Raw genomic sequence first — 18,534 nt, 5'->3', positions numbered from 1 at the left:
AAAATTATGTAATATCTGGAGGCATTTATGTCTTATGCCAGCGGTGAGTGTTTTGTAAGCCTTAGCTATTATTACAGAAACTATGCTAATAGTAACCCCTTTTGTAATGCAAGTGGATCTCATTCCATGCTGTGAATTGTTCTTAGCAATCTTTGATTTAATCAGAGAGCTGGTGGTGTAAAATGTCTGTTTTGAAAAGTTGAGAAGTAGAGGCGTTAAATCAAGCACTTCTAAAGGATGTATGAGGAATTATTTGTACCTCAAAGCTGAGTAAACTGCATCCAAACTATAGGACGACTACATATGATGCAAAGCATACTTGTGCCATATAGATCACTTTGAAATATATTTACTATATTTTAAAACAAATACAGTGTTGTTACTCAGAGAAAATGAGTAAAATTGGTCTGGAGAGTAAAAGCTTTATGCATTATTAACAGTGGGGGAAAATGTTGGGCACAGCCTTGTGAATGCAGGTACTTGTTGATAATAGATGTCCTGTGCTGAGACATGCCATAGAGGGGGGAGGACACAAGGAGAAGGCGTTGGCAGCTTCATTCACACAGCCAGGTTGTAGGCTTTCTCCTGTGGGTAGGAGCTGGAGCGTGTAACTGACTGAGTCTGTGGCAATAAAGATCTCTTGTGTTCCTACTAGGGATGTAAAACACAGCTGCCAAGCTGTGTGATATTTGCTTATCAGGAAGTTCAAGAGTGAACCTCTTGGACATGGTACAGCATTGCCTTTCCCACGTGCTGCAATTTCTGGAAAAATGTTGAAATGAAGGGTGCCAAAAAAGTCATTCAGACTTCTTATGTCTACATCGTTGGTCAGTATGTTTTATGTGACTTTAAAGGAGAGCTTAGCCAGTTTCATTTTTTCTTACAGAATGTCTTCAGAATTTGGATGAGTATCTTAATATACCTTTTTAATTTACTGGAATGAAATATCGTTTTGTTTTATTACAATGTGAATCGATAGAAGATGGCAAATATAAGGGTAATCATTATTGTAGGCTGTCACTGCTAAGCAGAGTTTGTTTGTAAATACACTTCATAAGTTGGAAATCCTTTATTGTGGAAGTGTATTGATTTGTCTCCTATAATATCCTGGTACAAGTTAGCAGTGGGTGGAGGAGCTCAGTGCTACTTGAGAAGCACCACTATTGTGGTGTGTGTAATTGTAAGCAGTTGAGCTTTTCTTTCAAACCTCGAGGGCAGGATTTTCGATGACGCTCATCATTCTCATATGTTGCATCAGACTGATATTAATGGGACCAGTTTTAGGTCAAGACTGAGAGCTTTTAAGAATTTCATCTGTAGATCTGCAAGAATACTGTTTTTTCATGGTTTTCTCCAGATTACTGGAGATGTAAGCTGATGATGTATACCTTGGAAAAGAGACTTTCTGAAGTAAAATAATATAGTTTTAATTTTCAACCCACTTAGTCAAAATTAAGGTCTTCAGAGCTAACAGAAGATGGTGGCTCATAGTCAGCTGAATAAAATGTCATTGCATTGCAGGCTCGCTGAAGTTTATCTCTTTGCAGTACAGAGCTGTACTGTCATCAGTACATCGGAGAGTTCTGCTGTGTATTTTTAGGAAGGATGTGAAAACGAGAAGGCTTTAAGAGAACCATAAACAGTAGGAGAAGTGAAGGAAGGTTCTGTCAGCAAGAAATGTCAAGTGCTCTCTGGCTGGCCAGTCAAAAAGGGGTCCGTTTGATTTGCATCACTGTCCTGACTGTCTTCAGGGGAAGGAAATGATATGAAAGAGCCTCCTGTGGTCAGTTAAGGAAAAGATTATAGGAGCTAAAAGTTCAGAGCTGCAGTCGGATGGTACAGCGGGCAGTCTGCAGCCACTGAAAGCCACAGCCAGGGGCTGTGGTGTAATCTGCAGTTCCTCTCATCTCCAGACAGTGACAGAATGTGTTTCTGTAAGATATTGCTGTAATGAAACATGAACGGTATTTTAGTCAAATAAAACCTTTTGGCCACATTAATAAATAATTGGGTGGAATTTTAAAATACAGGTAGGAGGTAAAACTAGATGATAAAGCAGCAGTTCTGTGAAGAAGTCTGTGAGTTGATGATCTTTGAACAGATTTCTTCTATTCCAAAAGTTATTTTATTTTTGCAAGCAGTCCTCCTTCCATAGTAACTTTGATTTTTTCAGAGATGAAAGTGAACAGTTCTTTATTTTTTCTAAACTTCATTTCTTAAGGCCACAAGCCATATTGGAGCACCTGTCCCTGTCTCTTTTTCAATCTGTGAAGTTTCATTTGATTTAATGGAGATGTGTGATTTGATTTGATGGAGTTTTGTGAGTCTCTTAGGTATTAATTTCCTGCTGGCCTCATGAAAATAGATAGTGTTGGAGAGGTAGGATATAGTATTAGTGTCCTGCCTAGGGAAAAGACTCCAGTATTGTCTCACCTGCAGATAGGTGCCAGGGCATATTGGTGAGAGGAGGGAAAGGAGTTGTAGAGATGACACAAATTCTGGAGTCCAGAGGTTTCAGTTGTGTCTGTCCCCTGCTGGGCACCAGAATATGGAGGTACAGGAGAAAGCCATCAGGCATTACGTGGGAAGATCAATCTAGTATCTTTGCCTTGTTTATCTGTTAGGCATTTGCTAGATGAGCAGCTATTTGCTAAGCAGGCTGTATGAAGCTAGTTGCACTTTTCCACACCTCCAAACATTCTCAGTGAATTTTAGCTCTTTAATTTCTGTGCCTCTAGTCCTTTCCATTTGTGCTGATGTATCTAGGCTCCAGGGCATCTCTCAACATAAACCTGCTAGTGTTCGTTATGCATCCAGCAGGTTGCACCATCCGTGGGCCAAGGTCAGGCTCATCAAACTCACTGAGGAGAGGAAGCCACCTCAAGAAGCTTCCTTCTAGCTGATATATCTAATTAGCCTCCCATTGTAGATACAGCATGCAAATAAATGGCCCCTGTGCCCAGGGAATCAAATTACACAATCACAATAAAAAATTCATTGCTGCATTCACTGTGATAACCAAGTCTTTAAATCAAAAATGTGTATTTTATTTTGCCTAAATGTACTGACACATTTCATAACTTCTGATTTGCTTTCATTTTTCCACTCTTTCTTTCCGTATGATTTAGTGGTCAGAAGAAGCGTGTGCAGCACATCTTACCCAGCGGGATGGATACCAGGCTGCTACTCAAGGGCAGCTGAAAGATCAGCTATATCAAGAAATTATCCATTACTTTGACAAGGGCAAGGTAAAAAGAGGAAAAAAAGTCCAAAGACGTTTCGTTGCTTTTCTCTCTAACTTAGTTAGAAGTTGAATAGTAAACGTTGTTTGCATCAACTGACCTTCAGGGAGCTTTATGTTTGTAAGTTGTTATATGGACTGCTTTATGGGAACACCTTGCCAGCACTTGAAGATAATAATACTGAAAAAAAAACAGTAAAAAAAATAACAATGGTACATTGATAACTGCTGTGTTAAAGGTAAATGTATGTGTATATGGTGCCACTGAGAAATTAAGAAAGAAGTGATACGTGCAACTTGCAGGACTTTGTTTTCAGCAGTTGCAGTAACTAATGCAATCCTTCAGTTACCCTTGTTTTATCTTATGTACACACACACAAAAAGAAGTCAGAGAATAGATGTGTGGTTCATACCATAAGGGGTTAGTGAAGAAGCTGGGAGTACTTTTTTTTTCAAGAGGAATTTTCATTTGCTACTGTGAGGTGGCAAGGGGTGGGTGTTGGCATTAGAGCTGATGGTTTCAGCACAGTAGGCAGAGAGATGCAGGTTCATATCAGAGCCTGGAAACAACATGCCTGAGGGGTGTAAATGGAAAGGTGAAAATCTCTTCATCAGGAGGTTCCAGAAACATAATCTAATTTTTCTGTAGTGGCTTAACAGCAGTAGAGTGTTCATAGAGGCCTAGAATGGTTTGGGTTGGAAGGGAGGGAGCATCCACAGCCTCACTGGGCAGCCTGTTCCAGTGTCTCACAATGCTCACAGTAAAGAATTTCTTTCTAATAACTAGTCTAAATTTGCCCTCTTCCAGTTTAAGGCTATTTCCTCTTGTCCCATTGCTACATGCCCTTACAAAAAGTCCCTCCCCAGCTTTCTTGTAGACCCCCTTCATAAAAGGCCACCAAGTTTGTTAGGCATGACTTGCCCTTGGTGAAACCATGTTGGTTGCCACCAATATCCCCTCGTCTTCATTTTCCATATGCCTAGAGTGTTATTCATTTAAAAGCAATCTTTGTTGCTTAAATGTTGCTTTCACTCAGAGGGTGGTGATGCACTGAACAGTTTGCCCAGAGAGGCTGTGGATGCCCCATCCCTGGAGGCACTCAAGGCAAGGCTGGATGTGCTCTGGGCAGCCTGCTCTAGTGGTTAGCGACCCTGCCCATGGCAGGGGGTTGAAACTCAATGATCTTTGAGGTCCTTTCCAACCCAGGCATGATTCTGTGAAAGGTAGTGCAAACAGAAATATTATTTACTGGGAGACTGGAAGAATTATCCTGCAAGCTCGTGTTGTCCAGGTAGGCTTTTAGCAGAGTCAGATCAGTGTTTCTTTCAAAACTTTGCTTAAAAGGTCAAATTTTATACCCTATCTTATAACACAGTGTTTAGAAATTCAAGATCGTGATAGCAGCAGGCTCAGTGCTCATGCACACACAGTGGGTAACACTGATTTCCACAGCACACTTCTACTCTCCAAATAACTTGTACTTACCCGTTAGCAGTTGGTAGGGAGGGCTTTGTTACAATTAGGGTCTCATTTGATTTTAAAGCCTATTTTAATAAGAGAAATGTAATGCATTCCTCTCTAGGAAGGAGAAGCCAGTAGTCACATGATTCTGTTTTATTTCACACATTTCTGGGTTCACACTTGCTCTTTTATGATGCCAATGCATAGTCTAAGGGAATTGTTCTTCTGAACACCAGGCCTATGCATTTTTAGCTGTAAATTAAAAGCCACAGCATCCATTTTAACTGTATTATCTGTATCATCTATCCATTTCATACTGTCTTAAAGTTGTATCCACCCATGTCTGCTGATAGCACTAATGAGCTGTTTGTATAAACAGCAGGCAAAATACCTGCAGCTTAGTGCTCAGCCTGCACCACGCTGCACAGCAGGGCACCTGGGCTGAGAGACCTTTATCAAACGGAATAAGCGTTCCATATAAGTGGAATAAGTGAATAATTTTGATTCAATTTTACAACCAGATGAAAAGAAATAGCTCTGGAATGGGCTGCCCAGGGAGGTGGTGGAGCACCAACCCTAGAGGTGTTCAAGAAACATTTAGACCTTGTGTTGAGGGACATGGTTTATTGAGAATGATTGGTGATAGGTGGGTAGTTGGGCTGGATGATCTTGGTGGTCTTTTCCAACCTTGGTGATTCTGTGAAATAGCACTGAAAATTCTGTTTATTCCTTTTCCTCACAGTTAAACAACTGAATCTTTATTACTTTAATATTTATTGGTGAAATATGGTATTGAAGGGATGACCATGATCGCTTGTTCATATTTCTTTGCATAACCAGGATTCCTTCTTAATTTATTATTGTCAGTGGAGGATTCATTTTCACTCTTGCCCCTTTGCAGATCTTTGCTCACTTGTTTTCTGGTCCCCCTACACTGAAAAGGGAAAAATCAGTCTACAAAGAGAACATGAAAATCCTATGTGAAGTTTCAAGCTGCAGGCTTCCTCGATAGAATTAAGGCAGGCCTCTCTGCTGGTGTGTTCTGACATTAGGATAAATGAACTTGTTGTGTTTACCAGTGTGGTTTGGAAATTTAGCAGCTACCTTAATTGTGTATTCCTGAGATCAGTAACATATCTGGAATTATGTGTGGTTTTGAATCATATACTGGTAAACTAACCATTTCTTTTTTTCTTAACTGTAATTGGAGGCAGTGCCTCTGCACCGTTTGCTCCGTGTTGATCCTGCTACTTTGCTTTCTTCTCCCATTAACTTAAAAGTAGACAACCTTTTTACCCTGGACAACTGTAGAGCTATGTTCAGGCTCTTAAGAAAGCTCTGTAGTTTTGTTTTAAAGCTGTTGTGAGAGCATTCCTCTTCCACTCCAGCCTGCCAGGCTGCCTTGAGAAGGCACCCATGGTTAGAGGCGTGTAGTGTGGCAGGATTTCTCATAAGGTAATACTTGGTTTTAAAACGTTGGCATTTCTTGGTTAAAAGCTGATGTTGTTCATCCTCTCAACAGTCACAATCCCGTTCTGTTGATCAGAGTAATTTCCCCAGAGGAGAGCTGAAAGCACTTTTCAAGTGTGGAACAACCATGGAGGCTTACTCCTTAAGTATTAGCATGCAGTATGTAGATGAAGGTATAATTTTATGTATTTATTATGCAGGGTAACATACCACTTTTAGACCAGAAGTTTGTAATTTAATAGGACTAAATATGAGCTTGTACTGAATGTCATTTGTCTGTGAACAAAATGATGGTGTTCAACACAAATATTCTCATTAGGAATTTGGGATTTTCGGGTGCAGTTTCTGTTCTTTGACATTGTGGGTCCTAATCGGTAATGCTTTTTGTTACTCTTCCAAGGTCCTCCTTTCTTCCTCTTGCTACTTCCAAATCTTCTTGGGCATGAATGTATTTTTCTCTGTCTTAGATTATTTACCTTTACTGTGTTGTGTGTTGTACTGTACTTTCCATTCTTATCTCCATCTCTCTCGATCTTTGCCCTTACAAGTTTTGTCTTTGCTCTTATCACGGCAGTCTAACCTGACCTTTGAACTGCCCTTCAAGTGTTTGGTCTTTCTGTGTTTTGCTGAAGTCTGGTAGTTTTCAGTAAAGCCCTTAATCCAGGAACTTTACTGAAAATTGCTAGGCTAGAGCACGTCACAGTGAGAGGGAAAAGTAGAGGCAGTAATAAAAGGAAGATGGAACAAGCTGAAATGTTACCTGTGTGGAGCAGTTGATGTTAGTCAATGCTAATGTACTTCTGAAGCCAAGAAATTCTCTGGTGTCGCTGAAAAAGATATCATTTTGAAGCAGGATTATGTGGTCCCTGTAGCCATAAAGGAAGCAGCAGCATTCTTATCCCTGCACAGTGAGATGTACAAAACCACAACTCGTTTTGAGTATGTTGGTGGATGCTGCAGTCTATAAATGAGTATGTTTTCTGCTGCTCCTTCATAAAATGAAAGCATTGGTCCTGTAGAGGAAAAAATAGGTAAATGCACATTCCTCACCTATTTCCTCTCCTTCATCCTTCCCACCATCTTAAACCCTCAGAAAAAGGCTTTTACTGTTTTACTGGAGCCACAAAGCACAAGATACTTGAAATGTCCCAGTAAATGCGGAGCTGTGCCTGTAGGAGTCTTTTTCCACCTCATAAAAGAGAGTCTTCAGAAAGCAAAGATGCATTATTTAACCATGTTCCAAATTAATATGGCAAGTTGCTTTGAAGGGGTTTCAACTATGGGGTATCTTACACCTCTTGAACGATATGCTGGCAATAGAGAAATACTGCTTTAATACTATATTTAAAATGTTGAGCTTTCTTGACAGTTAATTAATGCTATCTGAAATATAAACAGTGCTGGGAACGTCCCTCATGCTTCACAGTATTGCGTGATAATATGCTTCTCCCAGGCTGTTTCATTTTTACTGACCATTAGCTCAGCAGGAGCTAAGAAATATCCTAAGATTCTCCTTTGCTGCTATTGAAGAACCTCAAAAACTAAATTGGGTACTGCAGTTCTTCCTGGGCAACAAGCAATCAGGACTTCAGAAGTGAATTAAATTGTTCCTTTTCCTGTAAAATCTCCTCCTGATTTTTCCAAGTCCTTCCCCTAAAAATTTGCAGCTCTTGTCTATACAGCTTAGTTTAGACCATGCACATTTTTCTCATGCCCTTAGTATAAAAGAACCATTTTCCTTCCACTATGGCAAACCTCTCTCTCTGGTACACTCTGCAGATAAATTGTTTCTTGTGTTAATGAGTTGTATATCGTACAAATCCTGTGTAGTAGCTCCCTGTACAGCTCATTCCTCCAGAAGACCTGCCGTGTCCTGGGCAAACCTGGGAAAACTTCCAATGCAGGAAATCTGTCAGGCAGCAGATGGGGAGTTATTGACCTTCAAGAGTATAGATTTCATTTATCAGAATCCTTTGCCACAGCCACGCAACCCTCACCTGAATAAATTTGCTCTGTACTAAACAAGATTTTCAGACAATTGTACAGGGTATTTTAAATATACAATTCCAACTGCTGCTACGACGTAGAAAGAATTACTGGATTTAGCTTTGTTTTCAGCAGCATTGCAGGTATTGTGGTCCAGCTGCACTAACAGTGGAGAGAAAAGCCAAGTGGTTAATTGACTCGTGGACCTCTGGAGTTTGGGGCAGTTGACATTTTACAAATTGAGTCCTATAACACGACTCCTTGCCATTCCTTCAGAGGATTGAGCTGGACAGTTGGAGTTCAGAATAGAGATGCTGGAGCAGAGTGGGGTTTTTAAGAGATGTAAGCAACAAAAAGTGAGTCCTGTTTATGCAGGCAGATTCCTTGGCTGGAGAAGAGCCAGATCCTGGCACTAACTACAGCAGTAGTTGGGCAGTTTCGTCATGCATCTGCTGTGGAACAGAGGGAGAATGGTTTTGCTGCTTTGCTGTACTTGAAAGTGTTACATCAAAAATAATGTGACAAAATACGAGTATTTTAACTAGTGAACTAACTTCCCAAGAGTTTTTAGAGTAATTCCAGAAATTTAAGTCAGAAACAAACGTTTGTAGTACCTGGTTTTTTCCTATTCATCTCCATTTATACATTATGAAATGGTTATTAAAGTGGGAGAATGCTAGGATTGTGTGGTTACTGCTTGTACATTACAGATAAAGTAAATCTATGTGATATTGAATTTGAGAATTCATTTTTCAGGCTCTCTGGCTAGAAGCATTGATAAAATTCATTCCTAATGATTGTATTCTGTAACTCAGAGGGTTTGGTTGGAGCTGGAGGAGATGCCTCCTGGGAAGAGTCATAGAAGCACAGCCACTGTTCTGGAGAAGTTGTGGTGTTGACTGACAAGGATGGGAAAAAAAACAAAAAGCAACTACATGTCATTAATTTGCCCTGAATGGCATGCAGCACTGGTACCACCAACCTCTGCCCTAGGTGGGCTTTGGATCTGTGATGTCTATTCAGGATTCAAAAGAAGAACTGAACGAGTTTGTTTACAGTGTTGGTGCAAATCTACAACTATATAGCTTTCCATGTATTTCAAATCTCATTCAGCTACAAAGCTGTCCATGTGAGGTCATCTATGTGTATTACCAAGGTGGAAAATACAGTAGAAGTGCTTTGGTTTTGATGAGTGACTGGTTAAATCTGGAGCATGCAGAGAACCGAGGCAATGAGAATTGCAGTAACACCATTTTCTGTGGAATAAAAATGTGCAGAAGTAGTTCTGGATGACTGAAGTTCAGAACAAAACAGCAGTCAAAGTGAAGAAAGGTTAAATGGTTTTGAAAGGTTTCACTTGCTGACTTACTGAACGGCCAAATGTTAGTTTAGTTTCTATAAATTGGTGGTGTATTGCTCCTCTGAGCCAAAATTAAGCCAGCTTCATATGTGAGAACATGCTTCATGTCTGTAAACACACCTTTACTATTTAGCTCATGTTAATTCTTGTCTAGAGATAAAAATATATTCTGTATCATCACTCTAGATTAGATACCTAACAGATAAAAGCACTGCGAGCTTTCCATTTGCAAAAATTATGTTTCAGGCTGTAGAAACTGCCTTCTGATTTCTTGCAGACATGGGTCCCTCATTGTGGTGATTGTAATTAGTCATTCCAATGTGGTTTTGATCTTCAAGGCACTTGACAAACATTAGTAGCTCGTGCTCATTCCAGCCCTCTCTCTTAGGTAAATAATACAGTGGAACTCATTGTAGAAATGAGAAAAATCAGAGAAGGGATTAAATACTGTGGGAATTGCCAGAAGTCAATCACCACTCAGTCCCTGCTTGCCCAAGGATCCTATTCCCTCCTAGAAGCAGGGATTTTTTTCCTCTAGGTTTTGAAATATCCTTTTCCTTTGCTCAGATGTACCATCACTGCTTGTGATGTTTCTGGCCCATATCTTTGAGAGCCTGCCATCTCCCATAATTATTTTTTTTGCTAGCACCTACAGCATCCTTTTGATGATCTCCTCAGACATCAACAGCACCTCTTCAGGTTGCTTCCTTCCAACCCTTCCCTCCTTTAATCTTCTGGGGCAGCTTTTCAGTCCAGGAGCCCTCCTTTTAAGAACTGAGGAGGAAGAGCAGACTCGTTGCACCTTCTGAAATCCTGCTTCTGTTGCATTGGCATGGTAGAGGACTTACTGAGTATTCAGCCTGCCTGATCTCCTCATTGCCACTTCCTAGGAAAAAATAACAAATAATGGATCACTGGGAGGTTGGGGTGCTCTGGTTGAAACTTCTTTCCTGTAGGGTTGGTGTCTTTTGGGAGCGAGGGGAACTATGTGTTCTGCCCTTTTGCTCAGCCCTCTTCCATCCCTGTAGAGCTGCAGCTGTCTCCGTATTTCAGCAGGGCAAGGAACATGTGGCCTGGTACAGAGAGGGGAATTAGGTGCTGTGAACAGGAGATGTAAATTAAGATGAAGGGTAATATGAGGCAAATTGATTTATAACTCGTTCCAACTCTCATTTTCTTAATAAAGCGAGGTCAGCATGGCCAGCCAAATTTCTGCAGCAGAGGCAAATCATCAGGTTTGATCCTAGGTCCCCTGGTGTGCTAATTTAAGCATCGTTCTGGGTTTGAGTGGTTCTTTACATTTAAAGTAGGAAAAAGAGAAAAATACACACTTAAAAGCGTGTTTGGTGCTCTACTTGTTAAGACTGTTGGTTTCTGAAGACCTGAAGGATATTGTTAAATTACTTTGGGTCAGTTGAGACAGCTGCTGAATTTCATGGTTGAAGAACAAAAGAAGAAAAAGAACCAATGGAAATGTAATGAATATTTGTCCAGAGCAATGTCTGCAAAATGCCTGTCCTGTTTAATATAGATTATAGATACTGGAGGGAGAGAGAGGAGATTATGATGAACTAGAGTCAATCAGCAGCATTCAGCAGAAGGCCTGGGATCTGGGTGGCTTTGAGGGCAAGCTGTTTTTACACATTGCTGGGTATCTAGTTGGGCTGGCAGCAGTCATTTTATTTCTGAAGTAATACGATCGTGGTATTTGATTTGCATTGAAGAGAGACATATGGGTAATGCTGTCACAGCCATTTGGCACATCTGATGCACAATGTTTTCCACATGTGACACAATGCATTTCGTTGTGTTTTATTAAGATTTATTTTATTTTATTCCATCGTTGTTGTTTAACCAAGGTATGTAAATTGCTTTTGTTGTTGTTTTGTGGTCGGCTGTTTTTTTTTCCAACAGATGTGGGAAGAGGCCATTGCCTTGGGTAAGGAACTTGCAGAACAGTACGAAAATGAGATGTTTGATTATGAACAACTCAGTGAACTGCTGGTGAGTTTTTTTAATAGCATGGACGTGCAATTTTTTTTTTTTCAGAATGCAATTCTTAAGGTTTAAAATGATGTCAAAAATTTTCCTTGTGAGAGTCGAATATTAAAATAGATGCCTGCTTTGGCTTTTTTTTTTTAATAAATGTTGAATAACTGGCTACTAATGGCTACTAATTAACCGAAAGAAAAATGTTGCGATCCTGTTAAGCTGATGTATTTGGAATATAAAAGGAAATTTGGAATTTAAATATAAATGGGAACGGGAAAAAATCGCCTTTCTCGTTCGAGTGTCTTTCCACATTCACATTCCTTTTTTTAGGTATGAATAATCCTCAAGCATTCATGTCTAGAGTCAGTTATTTTTGCCCCGACACTACCCATTCATTATGCCTGCACCATTTTTCTCTTGCTCTTCTACAGCAAGATAAATGGCAGCTGTCACTTTCCCTCCCAACTTCTCAGCCATTTACACAAGTCAAGTACACGTTTCCAGTTAGGTTTGGAAAATTCTTGTCTGTCACATTTTTGATAGGTTTTTCCTTTGCGCTCACCGGGGTGCATTGTCCTCCATTTTTTCTTAATTGTTTTATCCTGTTCCATCTTAGCTGCCCATTTATACGGTGCCATTTGTGCCCCATTTCTCAGCTGACACCAGCACCTCAGTTTGAGACTGACTTTGAACCATCTCTCCAGTAGCACTTCTTGGGGAGAAGAGTAAAACCAAGTCCTGTTCTTCTTATTCTTCAGTCCTCCACAAGTTCTTCTCTTTTGTGAAGTCCATCATTCCGTCCTCCAGCTCTACCAAGGTTGAACTTTTCAACCTTTTTGGTGATCCTCTTTCCGTGGCTTTTTAACTATTTTTAGTGGCAAGCTGAGTGTAGTCCCCTGCCTAAGAGATCTGGAGCGTGGTTCCATGTTGGATTATGCTCCAAGTTGTAGAGAATTAAAATAGAAAAGCATTTTTAAGGTGCTTTCAGATGCTAGAAGAGTTTTCCTCAGCCTGCTGCCTGCTGCTGACAGTGGGGCTGTATCCAATAGAGAATATTCTGCATTTCAATATAAAAGGAATCTGGTAGAGATTGCTCCTGAGCTGGAAATGACTCTCTTGTGTCAGGTGTGATCATTCATCAGTAGATAACTTCTCTGAGTCCCTTGTTTTTAATTTTCCATCTCCTTCCTTTATGCTTGCACAAGAGAACATGATCAGCTTTTATCACAAAGGCGACCATACTTTATCACACTTGATCCATCTTTTGCTGTTTGAATTAGCACTTTGTACGGTGTAATTGATGGTCAAAGATACTGTTAAGTGTTTTTTTACCATTTCTCTCCCAAATATGTCATGGATTACATAAAAGGATATCATTACAAGACAGGCAGCGGCAGAAACTGAGTACGGTTCATCTGCATATGGAAATGATGTTTCCCCCTCTTGTAATAGGGAAAATCCAGAACTGCCCACTGCACATTTATCTGCTATTCGTTTATCAGGCAGGAGAAACTGTAGGGAGTGTCACAAAAATTAACAAAGTCATACATTAGGCATTCATCTCTGGTTAGGGAAGGGTGAAAATTCAAGTTCAGGTATGATTAAGGCCTTTTGTTATTGGTGCTGCTGAATAACAGTGAGACAGTCAGGTGGTGGTGGGATGTTCCAAAATAAAAATTAATAAGTATTTTTTGTTTCTGTTTGTTATCCCTATTGTCTCTTTTGTTTAAGCTGTATGAGATATTAGACTTTAAGACAATTCACAAATGACAAAATAGTTCTGCTACAGCTGAACTGAAAGCGTATGGCAGATCTGGGTCTTTGTAGTCTTCTTGCCATCTACTGTTATCTGTCAAATGAGATCAGTAATAAGCTTTCCAAAAATCAGAATTTGTTCTCTTATGGAAAGTAATAGACTAAAAATAAGTTAATGAACAGATCGTCCAGAGCGGCACATTTGTTATTATTTCATCCTTTGAGATAAAGAAGGATTCCACTTTGAAAACAGATGGTATCTGACGTGTGTATTTATTCCAAAAGTTGTATTTTCTGCAATTCTCAACTGCGTGCTTTCTGATGCAAATAAACAGTCGTAAACATGGAAGAGAAGTAGTAGAAAAATGTGATGAAATGTAAGGGCAGAAAACTGAGGAGTCAGCATCATTGAGAACCAGCTTTAGCAGTGTGCACTTCTCCTTTCCAGCCTTTCAGTGTTGGCAGGGTTGCAACCATGAGTTCAGGTTGCCTTGCAGATTCATGACCTTCATCAAAATTTCATTCTCTGAAGTGGGATAGTGAGGTTCACCAAGATGAGCTTGAAAACACTGGATACTGAGCTTTGTATCTCAAAATAGTACTCTAAATTTGTTTTAAAAAGTGAAGGAGAGGGGAAGTGAGATTTTCCTTAAAGTCAGAGCTACAAAGAAGAGATATACAGGCAGTCTGCTTTGAGTTTATATCATTAAATTTTTCCCTGTTTATTTTCCAGAGAAAACAAGCTCAGTTCTATGAAAACATTGTGAAAGTGATAAGACCAAAACCAGATTATTTTGCTGTTGGATACTATGGCCAGGGATTTCCAACATTCATAAGGGTAAGCGTGGACCTGCATCCACAGGCAGTAGCCTGATGTCTTCCATTGGAAATGTCACTGTGTTGTGTTGAAAGTGCACTGTTGTCAGCATGTTATTTACTATCTGCCTCACCTTGGTGGTTGTTATAAAACATAAAACAGTCATCTGCTTTTCATTTCCTGTTTTCAATGTGGAATAGTAGAATTTTAGTAGAGAAGCTTTTTCTTCCAGAATACACAATGCTTTATGCTTCTTAAGGGTTTATATCACTCGAAATGTAGATATAGTTACCTGATCTGTAGATCAGGGTAGTGATCAGCGTCATCAGAAACAGAGAAATGTTTGCTGGACAGGTTACGTGTACAACAGAGAACCCAAATATGTGTGGTTGTGCTTTCATGTGAGTTCCCTCTCCAGCACAGTCTTGAAACTGAGTATCAAAACTGCATGTGATACCTTTAAATGCAATCTTTTATCATGAATTTTCACGATTTTTGTCAATTTAAAGCATGTTGTCACTTAGCTGATGCTGATAAAGCAAGTCTAATAACATTTTACATTTTTTTTCTACCAATGCCAGGATTGCTACAGAGTTGAGCTCGTGGTTGAATAAGGATGGGGAGTTAACACCTCTGAATTTCATCACTATAATGAGTCTTTGCACTCTGGCATTTTTCCGTCTGTGACATGGAAATAACATTGTCTATTTATCCACTCTTCTGCTCGTCTCTTTCTTTAAAGATGAGAATTTGAGGCTTGGAAAGAGCCTCTCTCCAAACCCCTGTGGAATTGTTCCAGTAGGCTAAGACTGTTCAAGAAACAGAAGATAAGATCTCTTATGGTTCAGGATTGACTCAGAGTGATGTTGTCTTAGGCCAGGGCTAGCAGCAGGTTTCCTGTTTAAGACATGAGTTCCTGGTTGTAGCTACATGGGTCCAGGTTAACTCACTCCAATGATGGAAGTCCTTGAATCATCTCATGAAGCTGAAAATGCCTGTGGTTTTTCCTACACCCAGGGTTGCTGTAATGCAGGTGTACTTCACCACTGATAGATGCTGTGAAGTGCAACAAATTCTCAGTTAAACTGCCCGGGCTAAGACTGCATTGTGCATCACCTATTGTGTGCAGACTGTCAGACAGACTGGGAGCTGAGCTCGGTTGTTAACCTACTGCCTGGTCTCCAAATCACTGTTGGACAGCCCTTACCAAAGGGACTCTGAGGCCCAGGGAAGTGGCAGGGTCAGCAGTGCCCAGAGCTGCCCTGCAGCGTATTAGTGCAGTTCTGCAAACTGACACGACCATATGTCAGGAGCAGATACAAATGCATGATGCTGTGCAAGCTGCTGTGGGTTTGGGATCAAAAGGCTGATGCTAAAGAGATGTGATGTGAAAAAAAAAACAAAACACCAAGAATGGTTGTGGTTCTGGAAGAACGTGTAATGTACATAGAACGTGTTTTATCAAGTGTCAGGCAAGAAAAATGAGGTGTGTTAAGTAAGAAAAACATTAATAAGAATTTTTTACAGTGTTGGTTAATGATCTCTTAGGTTCTTACCATGCAAGGAGCATTCATTCCCTTATAATATTCTTCTAGGGAAGGCTTGTTAACAGGGATCTTCAAAATGATGAGCACACAATAAAGGCCTGGATAACTTTGCAGAAGAGCTTACTGCTGCGAGTGAAATTCTGTGTCCTGTGCAGGTGCTCACAGCGATGCATGGTCACTGGTAGCACCCATGATCTTCTTAACAGAGTCAGTTACTGCTAAAATGACATTATTTTATCTTTTTGCTATTCTTGCTTACTCGCATTAATACCCTTTAGTGAATAGTCTTTTTTGAAAAGCCTAATTCAATTGCTTAGGTCCATTCCACCATTAACTCTGGGAGATGGATGAGAATAACAGAGGGAGGTCTTAGAGTTGATGGCGTTATTTATCTTAATTCATTTTCAAGGAGCACTTATTTTATAGCTCCTTGAAATCATGTGTCTGGGTCCTGTTGAATTCTCTGTGGTTTACTGAAGGTAAGTCTGTGCATGGGGATCCCAATACCAAGGCAGAGCTACGGAGAGGTGCCTGTGCTTTATTGAATGGGTGTAAAATATACCCTACTGTTAACGTGTCTCTCTGAGCATCGTTGGAGTCAGCCCTTCTGAGATCACAGTGCATTACAGTGATAAGGACTTCACCTCTGTGTTTGCTTCCAGAACAAAGTCTTCATTTACCGGGGAAAAGAGTACGAGCGGCGCGAAGACTTCGAGGCGAGGTTGTTAACTCAGTTTCCCAATGCAGAGAAAATGAAAACAACGTCTCCGCCAGGCGACGAGATCAAAAACTCCTCTGGCCAGTGTATCCTTGCCTTGTAGGGCAGCTCCTGCAGAGAGGCATCTGTGGCCACTGTGGGCAGCAGGCTGCTGCATTTCTGCCTTCATTGATGCACCGTGTCAGTCTTGTTCTTTCACCCGTGTTCCTGCTGAGCTACCTGTGCTGCAGGATATGGAGGTTAATTTTTCAGTTCTTAACCCATGCACTCAGATATCCAGTGCTTTACTGTGAAGCCGAAGCTTGATTTGCCACCCAAATTCCACAAGCCAGTGTCTGAACAAATCGTGAGGTGAGTTTTGACGGTTTGGCCAAGTTGATCAGTCTTTAGTTGATCAATCTAACTCCAGTTCTTCTGGGTGTATTGTGAATACGTACAGCACCAAGGAGCGTGGGGATAAGGGCACATTTCGTGGCTGTTCTTCATATTAAGAGGGATTCTGTCAAACCCACAGGGTAATAGTGATTTATACACGCACTTAGAGTTAAGCAGCATTTCCTAAACAGATACCAAATGATTTTGATTGTGCTCTTCCCCTTTCAGTTTCTATAGGGTGAATGAAGTCCAGCGGTTTGAGTACTCGCGGCCCGTTCGAAAGGGAGAGAAAAACCCAGACAATGAATTTGCGGTAAAAGGAAAAGCCTGATTTGAGGATTTTGCTTGCTTATTCCCCTGCAGTTTGACAATCTGAAGTATTCATTATGTTTTGGTTACTTAAACGTATATTCAAAGCTCAAATCTGATTATTTTTCCTAGAATTTCGATGCTTAAAAAAGCAGATTGTTTTATACAGTGTTAAAAAATAGGCAAGCTTGTATTTAGTTCGTTAAAAACTAGTTTGAGACAGAAATCTAATGTTGTTGCAGCTGAAAAAATGGCTATCTCTTGCCAAAACGTACCGTGCTGGAAAATCCTACTGGGGCATCTTCTGAAAACAATCTTTTTGCAGCAGTGTGATATTTTTTTTTTTAACATAACCATATGTTTCAGCTAATGGTCAATAAAACTCCCTTTGAACACAGCTTGTATTCATCACAATCTTTAGAACAGGCTACATCAATTTGATTGCCCTTTTTTATAGACACCAATTTATTCACAATTCCAGTAGGTGTAGTTAGTAGTAAAGTAGTAGTAGTGGTATTTAAGAAATGATGCATTAGCTTATTATTTTAAGGAAAGAACTTGGTGTTCTGTAACTTGCAGGATCTGATCTAATCCTTTTGCTTATAAACGCCGAGTGCTTGGCTTCCAACTGACTGAGCATTCACTCCTTCAGTGTCCCTGGCCTCTTTCACTGACTCTTCTATCAAAAATGGATAATTTGGTAATTGAAGTGGATTTAGCAGAGTAAGAAACCCTCTTTGTATGACACTGCAATGCTAGACCTCAGTTCCACTGTTTACGGTACGATTTGAATATACAGAAAGAATCAAATAGATGTGACTCACTTCAAAAGCTCTTCTGTTAGTGGGAGATGGAGTAACAGATCCATTTTTTTTTTAAAGCCCCATGAAAAATAAGAGGAACTATCAGTTATGCCAGTTGTAAAAAATCAGGTTGAGATATTTTGGCTGGCTGAGGTCAGGCCCAGGTGCTCAGGGCTTTACTCCACTGGGTCCCGAAAGCCCCGAGGACACAGCCACTCTGGGGACCCTGTCCCTCTGCTCCACTTTCCTCACATCAAAGTGATGTGGCTTGATGAAGGATGGTCCACAAAAGCCCCAGAAGGTATGCAGGAGGATGCCACTCTGGTCAGACAGGTGGGTCTTCTAACACAAGGTTCTCCTTCTGACAAGAGAGTGTATTTTTTCTCTACTAAAAAGTGTTTCAGTGTCACTGTGCCAGAGCGACCACAGATTTAAACATCACTATTCCATCATCTCCCCAGCAGATTCCATCTGAAATTTCCCTCTGGCTTCATGATGTCTGTCATACTGCAGTTCCTTTGCCTGGTGGTAATGTTTTAAGTCTTTCTGAAGATAACAGCTATCAATCTGATAAGGTGACGCATATGTTTTATTTGCAGAACATGTGGATTGAGAGAACCATCTACGTGACAGCATACAAATTACCAGGGATTCTGAGGTGGTTTGAAGTCAAATCAGTTTTCATGGTGAGATCAATGT

At 40.3% G+C, this 18,534-nt stretch overlaps 1 protein-coding gene across 2 annotated transcripts in view; it reads left to right on the top strand.

The window, feature by feature from the left end:
- Positions 1-18,534, top strand: part of DOCK1 (dedicator of cytokinesis 1) — a 262,795-nt gene that overhangs the window by 209,433 nt on the left and 34,828 nt on the right. For both annotated transcript variants that reach the window (XM_065746466.1, XM_065746465.1), the window contains exons 38-44: positions 3,129-3,248; positions 11,434-11,523; positions 14,000-14,104; positions 16,293-16,434; positions 16,621-16,699; positions 16,952-17,036; positions 18,435-18,521. In XM_065746466.1, the coding sequence (XP_065602538.1) occupies positions 3,129-3,248; positions 11,434-11,523; positions 14,000-14,104; positions 16,293-16,434; positions 16,621-16,699; positions 16,952-17,036; positions 18,435-18,521 (708 nt within the window). The remainder of the gene's footprint in view (positions 1-3,128; positions 3,249-11,433; positions 11,524-13,999; positions 14,105-16,292; positions 16,435-16,620; positions 16,700-16,951; positions 17,037-18,434; positions 18,522-18,534) is intronic.

The sequence above is a fragment of the Cyrtonyx montezumae genome, unplaced genomic scaffold, assembly GCF_038088225.1.
Source record: "Cyrtonyx montezumae isolate F1298 unplaced genomic scaffold, pur_monq_1.0 scaffold_4, whole genome shotgun sequence".
In the NCBI taxonomy this organism is placed as follows: domain Eukaryota; kingdom Metazoa; phylum Chordata; class Aves; order Galliformes; family Odontophoridae; genus Cyrtonyx; species Cyrtonyx montezumae.
The sequence above is the reverse complement of the archived record's forward strand: the minus strand, read 5'-3'. Positions and strand labels throughout refer to the sequence as shown.